The 17,952-nt window shown below is 36.0% G+C and overlaps 1 protein-coding gene across 1 annotated transcript; it reads left to right on the top strand.

Moving 5' to 3' along the window:
• The first annotated feature begins 3,317 nt into the window (after nucleotides 1–3,317).
• Nucleotides 3,318–8,989, top strand: LOC103334206 (sulfate transporter 3.1). Its single transcript, XM_008237151.3, has 12 exons — nucleotides 3,318–3,895; nucleotides 4,087–4,294; nucleotides 4,853–5,024; nucleotides 5,527–5,592; nucleotides 6,315–6,428; nucleotides 7,053–7,169; nucleotides 7,266–7,392; nucleotides 7,501–7,787; nucleotides 7,879–8,069; nucleotides 8,166–8,251; nucleotides 8,353–8,429; nucleotides 8,538–8,989. Exons 1-12 carry the CDS (start codon nucleotides 3,553–3,555, stop codon nucleotides 8,724–8,726), a joined length of 1,977 nt encoding a protein of 658 aa, XP_008235373.1. The 5' UTR covers nucleotides 3,318–3,552; the 3' UTR covers nucleotides 8,727–8,989.
• The last annotated feature ends 8,963 nt before the right edge of the window (nucleotides 8,990–17,952 follow it).

The following is a 17,952-nucleotide window of genomic DNA, read 5'->3' as shown; positions in this document are numbered from 1 at the left end:
AATAAAGCAGCATTAAATTATAAGGAGCCAATAAAAGTTCTTTCTCTTTTCTCAGATTTAGGAGCTCCTAGAAGACTCCTTAGTTTATGAGGTGGATGGGGAGCGTGGTTGGAGTTGCATTTTTATCATTCCTTCTTAAAAAAATTATAAGGATGTGGTTTAGGGAGCCCATTGTGGATGCTCTTAACAACTTTCTTACATAAATTTATTCAATAAATAACTAGGCACATTTCCTGCGTGAAATGTTTATAATTTCTTGTTTTAGGTAATGTGCATGCATGATCTATGTTTTATAATCTGGACTCTGCATTTGGCCTGTTGCAAATAAATATATGTTCAGAATAACTCCGAACTTTCAGGATTAATACCAGACATACGCATGTGTTAAACATGATTAGTAATTATAATTAGAAACCCCCCTTAGATATATAAATTTGAATCTTGATGCCAAATATATAATGGCATGCAAAAACGTGATGAACAACCAGTGCGCGTGCATAAATAAGTTCCTCTACGACCAGTTGGACTGGGCGGTCGAAATGTCAACGCAGAGAGACAAGCACACACCACATCATAACATAAATTGTTTTTTTTTTGGGAGAATTAATCTCGACGATGCTATGGAAGGTGTTATTAATCATCAATAGGAAAAAAGGCAGGATTTGGCGCCTTATCCCGATTATTAATTAAAATGTCCTTAATAATATTTGGTGATTCCTCAACCCGCTCAATTTTAGAAAAAAATTATATAAAATTTCCAGTTGTTACTAAATCATTGATCTCTTGCTTGTTTTTAAAAAAATGAATAAATAAATAACTCAACATTGACAAGCTAGTTTCAATATATTCCCATAAAGCTCAACAAATTATAAGCTATATATATATTCCTCTTCTTAATTGTTTTTTATTTATTGGTTAAGCTTATCCTCTTCAATTATTCACACGAAATTATTGTATTGGAGACAGATAGGCTTATATTATTTTGAGACGAGAACAAAAGTCTTTAGATAACCTTAATTAGTTGTCCTACTTTGTCTTATGGAATATAAACCTCGCGGCATATATGCATAAACTCTACATTCTAAATCTTTGTTTTTTTTTTTTTTAGAAAAAAAAAGGTGATAGTATATTATTGATGAACAAACAAAAATACAAAGTAATTATGTGTCGAATATGGGTAAATCTTCTCCAATTACTAAACACAATAAAATGTTGAATTGATTTGCAGAGAATCACGCACAGCCCAAATAATGACTAAATTCCCGATCCAAAGCAACCAGAAACACATGCACTCAGACCTACAATACAAATTCGCAGTGCAACGGCAGAAAATGGTAAATCTGTATATAAGAGCATCTCCAACCGATATATCAAAAGTGTCACATATATATTTAACGGCTAGAAATAGCATTTCACATCACTCCAACCAAATGGTCAAAGCTGATGTGGAATGAATGTTAGAGGTTCAGCCGTTACTTTTGACATTCCAAAAGCAAGATGTCAAATGAATGTTTTATTGTTTTTTAAAGACAACTGACTGTTACTTTCATTCATTATTTTTTTTCTTTATCTTAAATGATTTGACTGTTACAAATTTTTTCCTTCTTTCTCTTTCCAATTTATTTCCTATCTTAAATGAACACTGGAATGTAATAAAATAATAATTTAATTTGACATATCAAGTGGAGTAAAACTGTGTAATTGTCAAATTGCTACATGAGTTATCAAATTTAAATTTGATGTTTGGTACTTGACATCTCCTTTGAATGTGCTCTAAAGTATATATGGTCAAATTATCATGTTTTTATATATACATGCTCATAATTATTATTATTATGGGATATCATTAACCTCATTCATTCCTAACCCTCTCCTTAATAATTAATTAATTAATTAATTAGGTTGTGTTTGAGTTTGTGACTCTCTGTCCTCAAACGGGCTAGTTGCTTTTATTTTAGTGATCGGTTTCTAAATACAGACAATTACTCCATTCACGGGATGTTCTCGAATTAAGGGTCAGGATATGACATAAATACCCTCGGATCAAGGGACAACATACGAGTTAAAATGTTGACGTAGATTGTTGTACAGTAATTGGTCATTTTCAAGACCAGAGGTTGAAAACTTGGATTGGTGGACAGTCCTTTGGCGTTTGTTGTTACACATCAGCAGTGAGACGTCAAAATAGGCCGTGAAAAAGCAACAGTTGTTATGCATTACGTGGATCATCACACGCTGAAGCGTGTTTCAAATTTGACCCGCTATTTTTGGTTGATCGATTACATTTGTGTGAAAGAGAAAAACCGACCTCTTTTTGGTCAAATTGGTAAAGTGGGTCCACACACTCAACAAATCCTATTTTTGATACAAACGATAATTAATATAATTTACAAAAAAAGGGAATTTAAGTGAAGGGCATGACCAACTAGTTTAACTCACGTCTCTTAAAAATTATTATAATTTTGTCGTTAAGAGGAGTCTTATTTTTGTAATACAAGAGGATAATTGGAAATGAGAAAATGGTAGTGTAACGTGACATATGCAATTACTTACAAAACAAATTAAGATCAGACGTAAGCATAGCGGCAAAGGGTAATTATCAAAGTAAGCATATTGACAATGATTTCCTCCTTCGGCCCAAACAAAAAACAAAAAGAGTATGATTTCCTCTGGTCGCCGACTTTGATTATTTGATTGATCTATACACAACGAATACCGCATATGAGAATGCCAAGCAAAAATGTTAGGCACATTGATTTGAATTTGAAACTAACTACTCACAAATCCAATCAGACCTTCTGAACACGTCATGAAATTAAATCCACTTCATTCAATTTTTAGGAGTTAGGACCTAAATAATCAAAGAAAAACCTAAACTGATGCATGCCAAATTACCAGCAAACTTGAACCGCCAAAAACTAATAGACTTACACGTGTTAAAGCCTAATCATGCCACGGTGGCACTGGCAAATATGAAGTTGTGCAGCCATGCATAATATATATCTGCATCCTTTGAGAATTAAAAAAAATAAAATAAAATTATATCTATATAATATACGTGAGCTTCCTGGATTTTGCCTCCTGCTCATCGTGCAGGGGAGGAGAACACAACGCAAGTGAACAAATTAGAGCACGAGGCATTCGATGCAGCTAACAAATTTGAAAATCCTGCTCTGACGTGTCCCTCTATGATCACTAATATAAGTGGGCCCCAACACGCACTCTCTGGAGAAAAAAAGAAAAGAAAAATTCCACACAACACTATCACACCGTCCTCTCCACTTATATAAATTGCCATAAGCAATCACACACTTCTCTGAGTCTCAGCTGCTCTCTCTCTTCTTCCTCCTCCTTAATTTCTCACCCACCTCTCTCTCTCTCTTCTTCCTCCTCCTTAATAATTTCTCACCCACCTCCTCCAAAACTCTCTCTCTCTTCTTCCTCCTCCTTAGCATTTCCAAATCGGTGCACAACATCCCAACTTTTGTACCTCTTGTATTTCTAATTGTACCACCTTTTCCTAGCTAGCTAGCCTTTTTTTATTTTCTTTTCATGGGTACCGCTGATTATGTGTACCCTTCAACAAATGTGGAGGGCGAGTCTCCTCACCGAGTTGCAATCCCTCCACCACAACCCTTCGTCAAAACCCTGAAAAACTCTCTCAAAGAGACCTTCTTCCCCGATGACCCTTTGAGGCAGTTCAAGAACCAGCCAGCTTCAAGAAAACTTGTTCTTGGCCTTCAATACTTCTTTCCAATATTTGAATGGGGGCCTCGCTACACGCTTGACTTCTTGAAATCCGATCTCATCTCCGGCATCACCATCGCCAGCCTCTCAATCCCTCAGGGGATTAGCTATGCCAAGCTTGCAAACTTGCCACCAATTCTTGGCCTGTGTGAGTAGCACTTGTACAATTCTATAGTTTCTTCTTCTTCATTTCTCTGTTCCCGCTTTCAGTTTGTCATCGGCATTTATGCACTTGAAAATAAATTAATATTTATAGGATACATGTTGCATGTGAGAGTTGGGTTGTGATCAGTTATTATAAACTTCGTAATTATAAATAATATAAATATTTTAATGCAGATTCAAGCTTTATTCCACCATTGGTTTATGCCATGATGGGGAGCTCAAGAGATTTGGCTGTGGGGACAGTGGCTGTGGCTTCACTTCTCATAGCTTCAATGCTGGGGGCTGAGGTCAATGCTATGGAGAACCCTACCCTTTACCTTCACCTGGCTTTCACAGCAACCCTCTTCGCTGGAGTTTTCCAAGCTTCCTTGGGCTTCTTGAGGTCAGTAGTTTTCTTATATTTTCCTACCATAAATATCTGTTATGGTAGGTTTAGTGCAGTAATTAGCTAATTAGACAACTTAATAGATTTATGTAGTGGGAACAATAAGACAAATTAGCTCAAATTGATATAGAAAAGGTAAACATTTTGTACTTGCTCTCTGGAATTTTCGTCTTTTAGCACAATTTAACTTTTTCCTGTTCAATAATTAGACTAATGAGATTCGATCGCTCACTGTTTTCAAGAATCTGCAGACACTGATTGATCCACACCCAGCTTCACAGATTTGTAAATTTTTTTTTTAAAATTTTAAAAAAACCACACTTGGATAATAAGGATACAAGGATATAAATTAAATTTGATTTAAAGAGTGTTTTTTTCACTTTTGTTATATTTTTAAAATTATTTTAATATACGAGAAGGAGGTTTGAACTTATCTTTAAAGCGGCGGACACACTTGTCTTTATTGACTGACCTACCCGCATTTGGTATTGTTATGTGTTTTGCATGAACGAATATATACAGATATGTATATGATTGATGGATTGGATATTGCAGGCTGGGTTTTATCGTGGATTTTCTATCACATGCAACGATAGTAGGGTTCATGGCAGGGGCAGCCACGGTGGTGTGCCTGCAGCAGCTAAAAGGGATTCTTGGGCTTGACCATTTCACCAATGCCACCGACGTTGTGTCAGTTATGCGTTCTGTCTTCAGCCAAACACATGAGGTTGATTGTCTTGTACCTTTCCTCCCATTTCTCGGCCACACAAAATTAATCAAACAGCTCTTTTTTTTCCTTTTTTTTTTTTGGTCTGAATCATCAAAACAGCTCAATCCATCACAATTAATACATCAAAACTGCCTTTCCTTTATGTTTAATTTAAGTAATCAAGTCATGTTTTGGGGAAAAAAATTATTATTGCATACATATGCAACCCTAAACGGTTGTTAATTACATGCATTATATGTTCACACACGTATATATGATCATGAAAGAATTTGACACGTAATAGCGTTGTGGTATGAATATCTTTTTAAATTAAAAGAAAAAGAAGAAAGTTGAGGGGTCATTTTCTAAAACCTAAAGTGTTTGTTTTTATTTGACGAAGGCTATGGAAGAATTTAATTAAGCAAGAAAGTTTGAATATTATTTGGATAGAATTTTATTGCTTAAGTGGGTTTGAGTTTTATAATTCCTTCTAACAATGATTGATGGTTCTTGGTTGCAGTGGAGATGGGAAAGCGGAGTATTGGGATGCGTATTTCTCTTATTTCTCCTCGTCACCAGATACTTTGTAAGTGAATATCGAACCCATATCTTTAATTTCCCTTGTTTATTATATTAATTTCAGATACTTATTTCTTTAATCCATCAATCTGTCACGCAAGTATATGCCTGATGTGATCGCCCAGCAATTTAAAAATATAACAGAGAATTGGAAAGATGGTTTAATAGAAATAAAGTTCCAATTAGTCAAAAAAAGTTTCAAGAAACTACTTAGCATCCGACTTTGTAGACCCCTCTATTTTCCATGGGTTGGGACCAACCAACTTCCTTTTTTAAACTTCCCTTTTGTTAGATCAAAATTCTCGTTTCATTTTCAACTAGAACCTACTCCCACTTCAAATTAAGTAACATAAACTCTCAAAGATTATTGACTCCGGCCAAGCTGCATGCACCTCGTTAAAATAATGAGCAATGCTCTTACTACATTTGCATACTACTTTGTATACCACCTCTCTAATAGAGGTGGGCCCAGTAAAATAATAGAGTCCACTTCTATTAAAAAGGTGTACATAATGTAGTATATAAATGTGGACCAGCATTTCTGTAAAATAATAGTAGGATTAATTAATAAAACTTAATTAATCCATGGCTGCCAATATATTAAGCATTGTTTTGACTATAGGCCTGGCCTCTCTGGTTTTGTTTATGTAAGAAAGAAAGGTGAACTTTAAAATGCTAATGTGGCTGATACAGTTTCTTTGTCTTTATGTTGGGCAACATGTTTTGCAGAGCAAGAAAAAACCCAGGTTCTTTTGGATATCTGCCATGGCACCTCTCACGTCAGTCATATTGGGAAGCGTTCTGGTTTATCTCACCCATGCTGAGAAACATGGCGTTCAAGTGGTGAGCACTCCTATTTTAGAACTCATTTATTTATTTTTCTCATTATGCAATTAGATTATCAAGTGACGAGAGAAATAGACAGAACAAAACACTCAAGAGAAAAACACTAGTACCGGCTTTCCTAGCATGTTACAATTGGTATACGTCAAAACCTACCATGTGTTACATATTTTAACTGGACGGTACTCAACACAACCATGACAAAATTAGAAGAAGAAAAAAAACGAGGAGTCTGTGATCACCAACCAGTGGCCTAGAGAGGAGAACGCAGTAGGAACAGATTGGACCACCATAAAAGTAGCAGGTCCATCTCCCATGTGGTTAGAGAGGCCTTTGGCAAAAACTAGTCTTGGGCCACCCCATAAATATTTGTTTAAGCACTCTGTCTACATTATTGAGCCCCCACCAATAATAGAATTGGGTAGAAATTGTGTGGGCCCCTAAAGTTTGCTGTATTTGTCCTCTCTCCCATGGCATCAGAGACACTTCTGGTTGATTGGTCATTGTCAATATCTTTTCCATTTAATTTATAAAAGCTTTTTGTATTTTGTATTTTATTTTTTACCCAATGACAAATTTTTCTAATTAATGCCTGAATTTTTTGGTGGATGTATATATTTTCAGATAGGAAAGCTGAAGAAGGGGCTTAATCCAATGTCCTTTGGAGACCTCGTGTTTGTGTCTCCTTATCTGACAACAGCTTTCAAAACTGGCGTCATTACTGGAGTCGTAGCTCTCGCCGTAAGTAATTAACATAATTCTTTAATTATTGATATTAATTAGGCCAGTTGATCACGATAATGAACATGTTGTATTGCAACTAATTGCTATGTGCAGGAAGGAATAGCAGTAGGGAGAAGCTTTTCCATGTTCAAGAATTACCACATTGATGGGAACAAAGAAATGATTGCCATTGGGACGATGAACATTGTTGGTTCTTGCACTTCTTGCTACCTCACCACAGGTTAATCACTCATCATACACATTTAATACTAATTAAATTAAGGGGTTTAATCTTAATTAGATTCATTTCATGTTGCTAATTAAGCGAAATTTCTTCATCAATTTTCAGGGCCGTTTTCCAGATCAGCAGTTAACTTCAATGCAGGATGCAAGACGGCAATGTCAAATGTTGTCATGGCAATTGCGGTTATGTTCACATTGTTGTTCCTCACTCCCCTGTTCCATTACACTCCCCTGGTTGTGCTGTCTGCTATTATAATATCCGCCATGCTCGGCATCATAGACTATGAAGCCGCAATTCACCTCTGGAAGGTTGACAAGTTTGACTTTGTTGTCTGTATGAGTGCCTATATCGGCGTCGTTTTTGGCAGCGTTGAAATTGGACTAGTCTTAGCGGTACGTACCATTATTGTGTGTGACAGTAGCACTATATCTAACAACTTAAAATTACGCATTAGAACTAATATTTCTTTTTTCTTGTGTGTAGGTTGCAATATCTGTGATCAGGGTACTTTTGTTTGTGGCAAGGCCAAGAACTTTTGTTCAAGGAAACCTTCCGAATTCCATGGTTTACAGAAATGTTGAGCAGTATCCCAATGCAAGCAATGTTCCTGGAATTCTCATACTTGAGATTGATGCTCCCATTTACTTTGCCAATACCAACTACTTAAGAGAAAGGTACTAATTAATTAAACCTGAACACACTCTTGCATGTTATAATCAAATTTAAAAATAATAATTTGAAAGTTGACCCAAAGTCCTACTTGTTTTCAGGATTACAAGGTGGATAAATGATGAGGAAGATAGGATCAAATCTGCAGGGGAAAGTAGCTTACAATATGTGATATTGGATATGACTGGTAATTAAGGGAAACAAATAGATATATATATATATATATAAAGAAAATTAATGTGACATTTTTTACCCTGAAATTAATTTGTTTTCTGGTTTAATTTGCAGCTGTTGGTAACATAGACACAAGTGGGATAAGCATGTTTGACGAGGTCAAAAAGCTTGCTGACAGAAGGGGGCTCCAGGTACAAAAATCTGCAACAGTATCTTTCAATTTATCAAATATTTCCTTCCAAATTTTTATTTCATCTGTTTATATAACTCTATAATTTTGTTCCCATTTCTGTGTTTAGCTTGTACTGGCGAACCCGGGAAGCGAGGTGATGAAGAAGATGAACAAGTCAGAGTTGCTTGAGAACATAGGTCAAGAATGGATTTATCTCACAGTTGCAGACGCTGTTGCAGCATGCAACTTCATGCTTCACTCCACCAAACCCAACCCCGGCAAAGATCAAGAACCAGCTGCATGGAACAACGTTTGATGGCTTTGGCTGGCTACAATGTGAATTTATGTGTCAGAAAGCAATATCCACAAAATATGAAGACTCATGTGAATTAACGAGAAATGAGTCTCATAATTTGTGTGTTAAGTTTGCTCAAGTCAGAGTTGGAAGCATTAATTTTTTCCACCTTCCAACATAATGTTATTTGGAGAATATTGTATATCACTACATAATGAAATTAAAAATATTGGAGATCAACAACCCTTGGAAGCTCAATTACAAGAAAACGCATGCTTTCTAGCAACTACAATATTCTTCTTAATTACTTCAAAAATCTAAATACAAGCTCGCATAATGACTTCTCTTACTCTAACCATGTAGTTTCTGAACCTCTGCATTTTGAATTGAAATCACATGCATAGAATGCATTACTCTTTCCAGAAATAAAAAAACAGAAGATCATATTTCAGATAGGCGCATGATGTGTTATTTGTTATTAACAGTGGCTTTGAAAACAATATATATATATATATATATACAGAAACACTTAGTGCCGATCTTGGTGTTCTGATTCCGAAAAGGCATATCCCACTTCTCTATCAATGCCCTTTTTTTCAAAAAATAAATATATTTATTTATAAATATGTGTAGGGGTCTTTCTTGTTGAGAAGTCTTAGCTGGGCTGAATAGTTGAGAAGAGGTGAATATAGCCTTCAAGTCCCCTTTATCATTGGTTGTTGGAGTAAAGGAGTTCATTACACTTGGGTTATGAGAAAGAAAAATAGATTTTGTGTAGTTGATTCTAACTATTGTAGGGACCACAAGTTCATGCGAGCCCGTGTGCACAATAGAATAGGATATTGGCGGTATAATTGTCGATTGGGTGATTTGGGCTAAGAGATCAATGGTTTAGACAAGATGACTAGCAACAAGGGAATATGAATTTGGGAATGTCATGGGTGGTAAAATGCATGGTATGGGACATGCAGATTTACTTGCCCTATTATATAAATTAACGGGTTGGGTAGAATTGAAGTTCATTCATGCATTGCATAATTGTATAAATCTCACTAATTACATAAGACATAGGACCTCTACTGAGCTTGTAGTGCTCACTTCTTATCAAAATCTGTGCAGGTTTTGAATATGAGGTTTAATTTGTGACCTGAAAACAAGAAGAACGAGTTGTAGATAGTTTTGGACGTTTGTTGTAAAAATAAATAAATTAAGAGAGTGTTTCTTTCCTGTTATTTTGCTTGAAAAATCACAATGTAAATTACTTTGGTTTAAATAAAGGTTTCTGTTCAATTTTCATATTTCTTGTTATTTAAATTTGTAGTTTTAGTTTTTCTTTACCTTTTTTTTTTTTTTTAAAAAAATTTTTTGGTCTGAAGTTTCTCTTTACCTTACACTTCCATAAGAAGGGAAAAAAAAATTGGGTGTGACAAGCAAGTCCTAGGGAATACTCTGTTCTTCTTCCAGCGGATCTTCTGGCGGCTCTTTAGATTTCTACTACATGGCTTGGCATGAGAGGCTTGTTGTGTGGGAGCTAAGAATCCATAAGTTTAGCAAAAGAGAATGATTTGCTTGAGGAATGGATGATTATGGCAGTGTATTGTGGAATGATTGTGTGGTGTTTTAGGAAAAGTATGGGAAAGGTTATGCTTGAGTCTGGTACTTCTTAATAGCTTGAGGATGGGCTTTCTATTGCTACTGTGTTCTGTGTTTAAGGATTTAGATATTTGGATCAGCATGGTAAGGCTTAGTTTTGGGTGTTTCTGGAGGATGAGCTTGCCTCTGCTGACTCGGGTTGTTTTTGGGTTTGGAAAGGCTAAAGCTTGGGTTTCTGGGGTTTTTAGGCAACTCAAGGATGAGCTTGCCTTGGCTTGTTTCAGGGTGTTTGAAGAGGGTAAGCTTGCCTTTGCGTTCGTTGTCCCCATTTCTGGGTAACCAATGCCTCCCATTTATAAGCTCTGGAAGAGTAGCATGGTTGAGTCTTTGTCCTTTAACGCTGGCATGTAAGATGTTGAAGGTTGAGTGTTAAATATAGTTTTTAATGATGGACGGTGTGACGGTGGAAGCTGGGTTTTAATGCTGGTGGAAGAAACTAGGGTAGCTCTGGCTTTGATGCTGGTGGTTCTATTTGCTTACCCGTGTAATTGGGCTTATGAAAGTGGGCCTGAGTTTTGGTGCCCCCAAGCAGCCCAAAACTTCCACTCTTTAATCCCTCAACGGGCCTCATAGACACTTGTGACCATTCACACCACAACCCACTCTGCAAGCCTTATGCATGCATGCATGTGGTTTGGGCCCACTTAAGTGCATTGAGTGGTTTAACATTGGAAAATGTATTAGCTTGCGCATAGTTATTTGATATTTGCTTGGCATGGCACGTACATTATTTGATCATGTATAAAAAATATTCGTATATTCATTTGGGAATAAATTCCTAAAATACAGCTTGAATTATCATGTGACAACTATTGTACGTTATATTGGGCTTTGAATATCCTTGGGCTTCTCTTGACATTTTGGGCCTCAACAGCTGGTGAAATGATCTGTGTATACTAACTGGGATGTTATATTTCCTACTCAAAGTTTCTTAAAGGGAGCTTCAAGCATTGATCAACACTTCCACTCAACACCATTTGAGAAAAATATACTTGTAAGTGTCCAAAGCTGTTATTGTCATAATTATAGCTAGAGTGATTGTCTTGCATTTCCTACTAGAAATGGCAAGATGGTACCTGTAACACTGGTTACAAAAATATATGTGCACAATGAACCTCATCAGAGTTTCACTTCATTCATATAATCTTTTTGTTCCACCTTTTAGTGTGATTCTTCTCTAGGTGAGTGACACCCTAGCCACACCTTTATTTCAAGTTTGGGGTACATTGTTTTGGTTACTTTTTTAGATAGGTGTATAATATATATTACAAAGAATAAATATATATTATTTTTATTCAATAATATGTGAAAATTATGTATATAATACATTAATTTTATGTGTATTATTGAAAATTTTGTAAAAAAACAAGTGTATTAAACATGAAAAATACATGCGTACTATTGTACGTTTGTTTTTATTTTATTTTTAAAATGTGTATTTTATTGAGTCTTCAAGACGTGTACTGAAAACGGAAGCATTATTGAAAAATACGTACATAAGTGTATAATACGAGTATTAAACGAGAAAATGCTAAATTCTTTATAAAGGTAATAACTCTAAAAATGTAAAAAATCAAAAGAGGACAATAGAAACTCAGGTAATGGCCTAGTAATGGATAATGTTCTAAACTACTTTTATCGAGAAATGAAGATTAGGGAAAAAATATTCCCTTAAAAAAAAAAAAAAGATTCCTGTATAGCCAATCGGCTATACTATTTTTTTAAACGCCCAAAAATGGCTATCTGAGCTTTACATTTCCCTCCCTGCCAGGCTCGCTTCACTGAATCACTTCCCGTCAAAGTCTTCAAGTTCAAGGCCAAAAAAAAGGTGGGCAATTCCTCATTTTAGCTCTCATGGCGCCTCCCAAGAAATCAAAGAAAAGCAAGAAAGAGAGTAAATTGAAGTAAAACTTAAGCTTGTTGGTTCGGTCAGTCGAACCTAAAGCCGCAGACTCTACATTGGTGGGGTAGTTTCTTCAACCCAAGGTTTTTCTTTTCACTAAGCTCAGTCTCCAATTACTCTGCTTCCTCCTTTTTAGTGGAATGCATTCAAATTACTTGTAGTTTTAACTAAATTATCTTTATATTTTGTTTATTTTGGAAAATCTATGATGCACCGACATGTAGAACAGATGGTGGATTTTGTTCTGTAACGTTAAATTCCGTAATGATGTTCATAATTAGAGCACAAAACCTATAAACTGTGCTTTTGTTTAGTTAGGCTGTTGGAAAAATTGGCCTAGGCGCTAACCGCCTGTCTAAGCGGCTCCATTTTTTCCTAACTTTAGCTAAATTATGAACTCGCTTCAATTTCGATGGCGCTATAAGAAAAGCTGGGTTCGATTATGTGTTTTGCATCCTGAAAAGGGAAAGATGTGGTCCAAAAGTTATTGCTAGAGGGAGCAATAGAGATTTTAGCCTGCAAATGAAGCATGTAATTATTAGGAATCTGGTTTGGCCTACGTTGGATGAGTAGTTGGAAATCTGTTGAATCGGACTTGGGAATATCTTGTCTGAAACACATAGTCGGGCTTTGTTTGTTGTTATATGGAAGCAAGTTTTTCTGTCTTCCTATTTCCCTTTTTGTAGATTTTTTTTACATTTTTTCGAGTTGATTTCTGTTTTGAAATTTCCATGATAACTTAACTTTATTCTGTTTTGGTAATGTAATTCATCTGTGCAGATTCTTCACTATCCAATGATGAGGAGGAGGTTTTAAGTATCTCGTTAGGGTCTCTAAGAAGAGTTTTGACCATATATGTTCCCTCGTAAGAGAAGACCTTGTGTCGAGGCCGCCGTCAGGTCTCATCAACGTAGAAGGAAGGCTTCTTAGTGTTGAGAAACAGGTTGCAATCGCCCTAAAAAGGTTGGCATCTGGTGAGTCTCAAGTATCAATGGGAGCTGCCTTTGGGGTAGGCTAGCCCACAGTTTCTGAGGTGACTTGGAGAGTTATTGAAGCATTGGAAGAACGTGCCTTCTAACAACTTAAAACTACGCATTAGAACTAATATTTCTTTTTTCTTCTGTGTAGGTTGCAATATCTGTGATCAGGGTACTTTTGTTTGTGGCAAGGCCAATCACTTTTGTTCATGGAAACCTTCCGAATTCGATGGTTTACAGAAATGTTGAGCAATATCCCAATGCAAGCAATGTTCCTGGAATTCTCATACTTGAGATTGATGCTCCCATTTACTTTGCAAATACCAACTACTTAAGAGAAATGTACTAATTAATTAAACATGAGTGAGAACTAAAGATTTGGTGCTTAAGATAGATAATAGCAAGTACAGGGACTAAGGTTTGGTTGAGTTGTTCTTGAGGTGGTTGTACTATCTTTTCGTTTTCTGGTCATGTTTATGTTCTGGTGAGCCAGAACTAAAGATTTGGGCCTTAAGATAGATAAGTGGCTTATCAATGGGACTGGAAAAGAGATGTCCCACTTTGTTTGAGAAGGTTTGAATCAGACATTTGATTTTTATGATGATTGCACAAATTTTCATCTACAAATTGATTGAATAACTAGTGTAGTGTTTGAAGTTACCAGTTGCTTCTAACCAAGGTGCTTTCTGATAGTGCCACCATAATAGTTAAACACAAAGACCTCTGTGTGTCATCCGTTTGATTCTAATAATTTCCAAGTGTGAAGTTGGTTAACTGGCCTAGCTTTTGAGCCATAAATTACTGAAACCGTCTCATGATGAAAGAATTGATTGTGTTCTCATGATTATTTGTGATCATAGAAACTGCTTTCCAAAAATCCTTTAATCTTTTCTGATGTATTTGGTTTCATTTGTAGACACACAGGTTGGAGAGGACTTGATGAAGGCATCGTTGTAGTTGGGACTTGCATGATTTAAAAGCTACAATGGCTGGTTGCATGTCAACCACATCCAAAACAATTAAATCACGAAAAAAACACTATCAGTGGGTCATCAAACGCCATAGAAAGGCAACCTACTCCGCTTCAGATGGTACCAAGAAAAGAAATACAGGTAATTTCCAAGTGTTCATTGTAAACATACAGGTATTTTTTTTCAGAATTGATTTATCTTGTTTTGTTTTGTTTGTTATATTTGGCAATATCTAATGATAATGCTCTGTGCCTTGTTGCAGTTGCCTACTTATCTGCTGCAATGTTTCTTGGTGATAGTGATGGAGAGGGGATGAATCTTGTAATGTATTTCAAAAATACATATCTCCTCAATTCCAGGACAGCATCAAGGTAACTACATTTTGTATGCACCTTCGTCCATTTGGATAGGCATGTACTTTATTCTGATGTACTCTCTCGGATGGAAATGTGATCTTATGTTCAATTAGAACACTCAGTCTGTTGATATATTTGAATGATGCTTTTACAAAATGATTGACGATGAGACGGAAAAGGTTAATGGATTCGCAAAGGACTCCACTGTACCTTTTAGAGAGAGACTAAAGATCTTGGCTGGGGTGGTAAATCCTAAGGATCTCAATCAGAGTTCTGCTGAGAAGAAGCTTGTGCATGCATACAATGACAAACCAGTTCTTTCACACCCCCAGCACAATTTTTACAAGGTAAACATTGAACATTTATGTTTCTGAGTGAGATGATGAAACATAAAAACCATGTTGTTTGACTTTATCAAGCTCTCTCACATGCAGGGTCCTAATTACTTTGAGATTGATCTGGGCATTCATCGCTTCAAGTACATGTCAAGGAAGGGTCTCGAGTTGTTTTGAACGTCCAAAAAAGGCGGAATAGCCGCCCGGCTATACTATTAAAATAGCTCTTTAAAAATAATATGTTTATGGCGTATAGCCTCTCGGCTATACCCTTAAATATTTTGTTGTATATTGTATAGCCGAGCGGCGATACTGTTAAAATATTCTTTTTTAAGTATAGCCGGGCGGCTATACGCTCTTTTAAAATATTCTGTTTATGGCTTATAGCCGAAGCAATTTGTACGTTAAATATTTTATTTATTAAATAAAAAAAAGCCCAAAAAAGGCTATACAAGCTTTTACCTTTCCCTCGCTGCCTGGCTCCCTTCACTTCCCATCGAAGTCTTCAAGTTCGAGGCCAAAAAATAGGTGGGCAATTCCTCATTTGAGCTTCCATGGCGCCTCCTAAAAAATCAAAGAAGAGCAAGAAAGATAGGAAATATATGTGCACTATGAACCTCAACACAGTTTCACTTCATTCATATAATCTTTTTGTTCCACCTTTTAGCGTGATTCTTCTCTAGGTGAGTGACACCCTAGCCACACCTTTATATTCAAGTTTGGGGCACATTGTTTTGGTTACTTTTTCAGATAGGTGTATAATATATATTAAAAAGAATTAATATATATATTTTATTCAATAATATGTGAAAGTTATGTGTATAATACGTTAATTTTGTGTGTATTATTGAAAATTTTGTAAAAAAAACACGTGTATTAAATATGAAAAATATGTACGTACTATTGTACGTTTGTTTTTTATTTTTATAAATATGTATTTTATCAAGTTTTCAAGACGTGTACGGAAAATGAAAGCATTATTGAAAAATACTTATGTAAGTGTATAATACGAGTATTAAGCGGAAAAATGTTAAATTCATTATAGAGGTAATAACTCTAGAAAAGTAAAAAATCAAAAGAGGACAATAGAGACTCAGGTAATGACCTAATAGTAATAGATAATGCTCTAAACTACACTTATCGATAAACGAAAATTAGGGAAAAAATATTGCCCCAAAAAAAAAAAAGATTCCAGTATAGCCGTTCGGCTATACCTCTTAAATACATTAGATTTAAAGAGTACGTTATACCATTTAAACATAAAATTTAAATAGTATAGCCGAACGGCTATACTATTGTTTTTATTTTAAAAAAGCCCAAAAATGGTTCCCTCCCTGCCTGGCTCGCTTCACTGAATCACTTCCCATTGAAGTCTTCAAGTTCAAGGCCAAAAAAGAGGTGGGCAATTCCTCATTTGAGCTCTCATGGTGCCTCCCAAGAAATCAAAGAAAGCAAGAAAGATAGGAAATTGAAGAAAAACTTAAGCTTGTTGGTTCCAGTCGAGCCTAAAGTTGCAGACTCTGACTGGTGGGATAGTTTCTTCAACCCAAGGTTTTTCTTTTCACTAAGCTCAGTCTCCAATTACTCTGCTTCCTCCTTTTTAGTGGAATGCATTCAGATTACTTGTAGTTTTAACTAAATTATCTTTATATTTTGTTTATTTTGGAAAATCTATGATGCACCGACATGTAGAACAGGTGGTGGATTTTGTTCTGTAACGTTAAATTCCGTAATGATGTTCATAATTAGAGCACAAAACCTATAAAATGTGCTTTTGTTTAGTTAGGCTGTTGGAAAAATCGGCCTAGGTGCTAGGCGGGTCTAGGTGGCTCCATTTTTTTTTTCCTAACTTTAGCTAAATTATGAATTCGCTTCAATTTCTGATGGCCGCTATAAGAAAACTGGGTTCTGATTATGTGTTTTTCATCCTGAAAAGACAAAGATGTGGTCGTAAAGTTATTGCTAGAGGGAACAATAGAGATCTTAGCCTGTAAAAGTAGCATGTAATTGTTAGGAATCTGGTTTGGCCTACGTTAGATGAGTAGTTGGAAATCCTGACAGAATCGGACTTGGGAATATACAGATACAGAAACACATAGTCGGGCTTTGCCTGTTGTTATATGGAAGCAAGTTTTTCTGTCTTCCAATTTCCCTTTTTGTATATTTTTTTTACTTTTTTCCGAGTTGATTTCTGTTTTGAACTTTCCATGACAACTTAACTTTCTTCTGTTTTGGTGATGTAATTCATCTGTGCAGATTCTTCACTATCCAATGATGAGGAGGAGGTTTTAAGTATTTCTTTATGGTCTCTAAGAAGAGTTTTGACCATATATGTTCCCTTGTAAGAGAAGACCTTGTGTCGAGGCCGCCGTCAGGTCTCATCAACGTAGAAGGAAGGCTTCTTAGTGTTGAGAAACAGGTTGCAATCGCCCTAAGAAGGTTGGCATCTGGTGAGTCTCAAGTATCAGTGGGAGCTGCCTTTGGGGTAGGCCAGTCCACAGTTTCTGAGGTGACTTGGAGAACGTGCCTTCTAACAACTTAAAACTACGCATTAGAACGAATATTTCTTTTTTCTTCTGTGTAGGTTGCAATATCTGTGATCAGGGTACTTTTGTTTGTGGCAAGGCCAATCACTTTTGTTCATGGAAACCTTCCGAATTCCATGGTTTACAGAAATGTTGAGCAGTATCCCAACGCAAGCAATGTTCCTGGAATTCTCATACTTGAGATTGATGCTCCCATTTACTTTGCAAATACCAACTACTTAAGAGAAAGGTACTAATTAATTAAACCTGAGTAAGAACTAAAGATTTGGGGCTTAAGATAGATAATAGCAAGTACAGGGACTAAGGTTTGGTTGAGTTGTTCTTGAGGTGGTTGCACTATCTTTTTGTTTTCTGGTCATGTTTATGTTGTAGTGAGCCAGAACTAAAGATTTGGGCCTTAAGATAGATAAGTGGCTTATCTATGGGACTGGAAAAGAGACATCCCACTTTGTTTGAGAAGGTTTGAATCAGACATTTGATTTTAATGATGATTGCACAAATTTTCA

The sequence above is a fragment of the Prunus mume genome, linkage group LG6, assembly GCF_029339155.1.
Source record: "Prunus mume cultivar Tortuosa linkage group LG6, ASM2933915v1, whole genome shotgun sequence".
NCBI lineage: Eukaryota > Viridiplantae > Streptophyta > Magnoliopsida > Rosales > Rosaceae > Prunus > Prunus mume.
The sequence above is the reverse complement of the archived record's forward strand: the minus strand, read 5'-3'. Positions and strand labels throughout refer to the sequence as shown.

Excerpts from the sequence above, each read along its gene's own strand:
- LOC103334206 (XM_008237151.3), top strand. The coding sequence starts at position 3,553 with ATGGGTACCGCTGATTATGTGTACCCTTCAACAAATGTGGAGGGCGAG. Across the intron at positions 3,896-4,086 it reads GCCACCAATTCTTGGCCTGT|ATTCAAGCTTTATTCCACCA; the intron begins GTGAGTAGCACT and ends ATTTTAATGCAG. Across the intron at positions 5,593-6,314 it reads TCCTCGTCACCAGATACTTT|AGCAAGAAAAAACCCAGGTT; the intron begins GTAAGTGAATAT and ends CATGTTTTGCAG.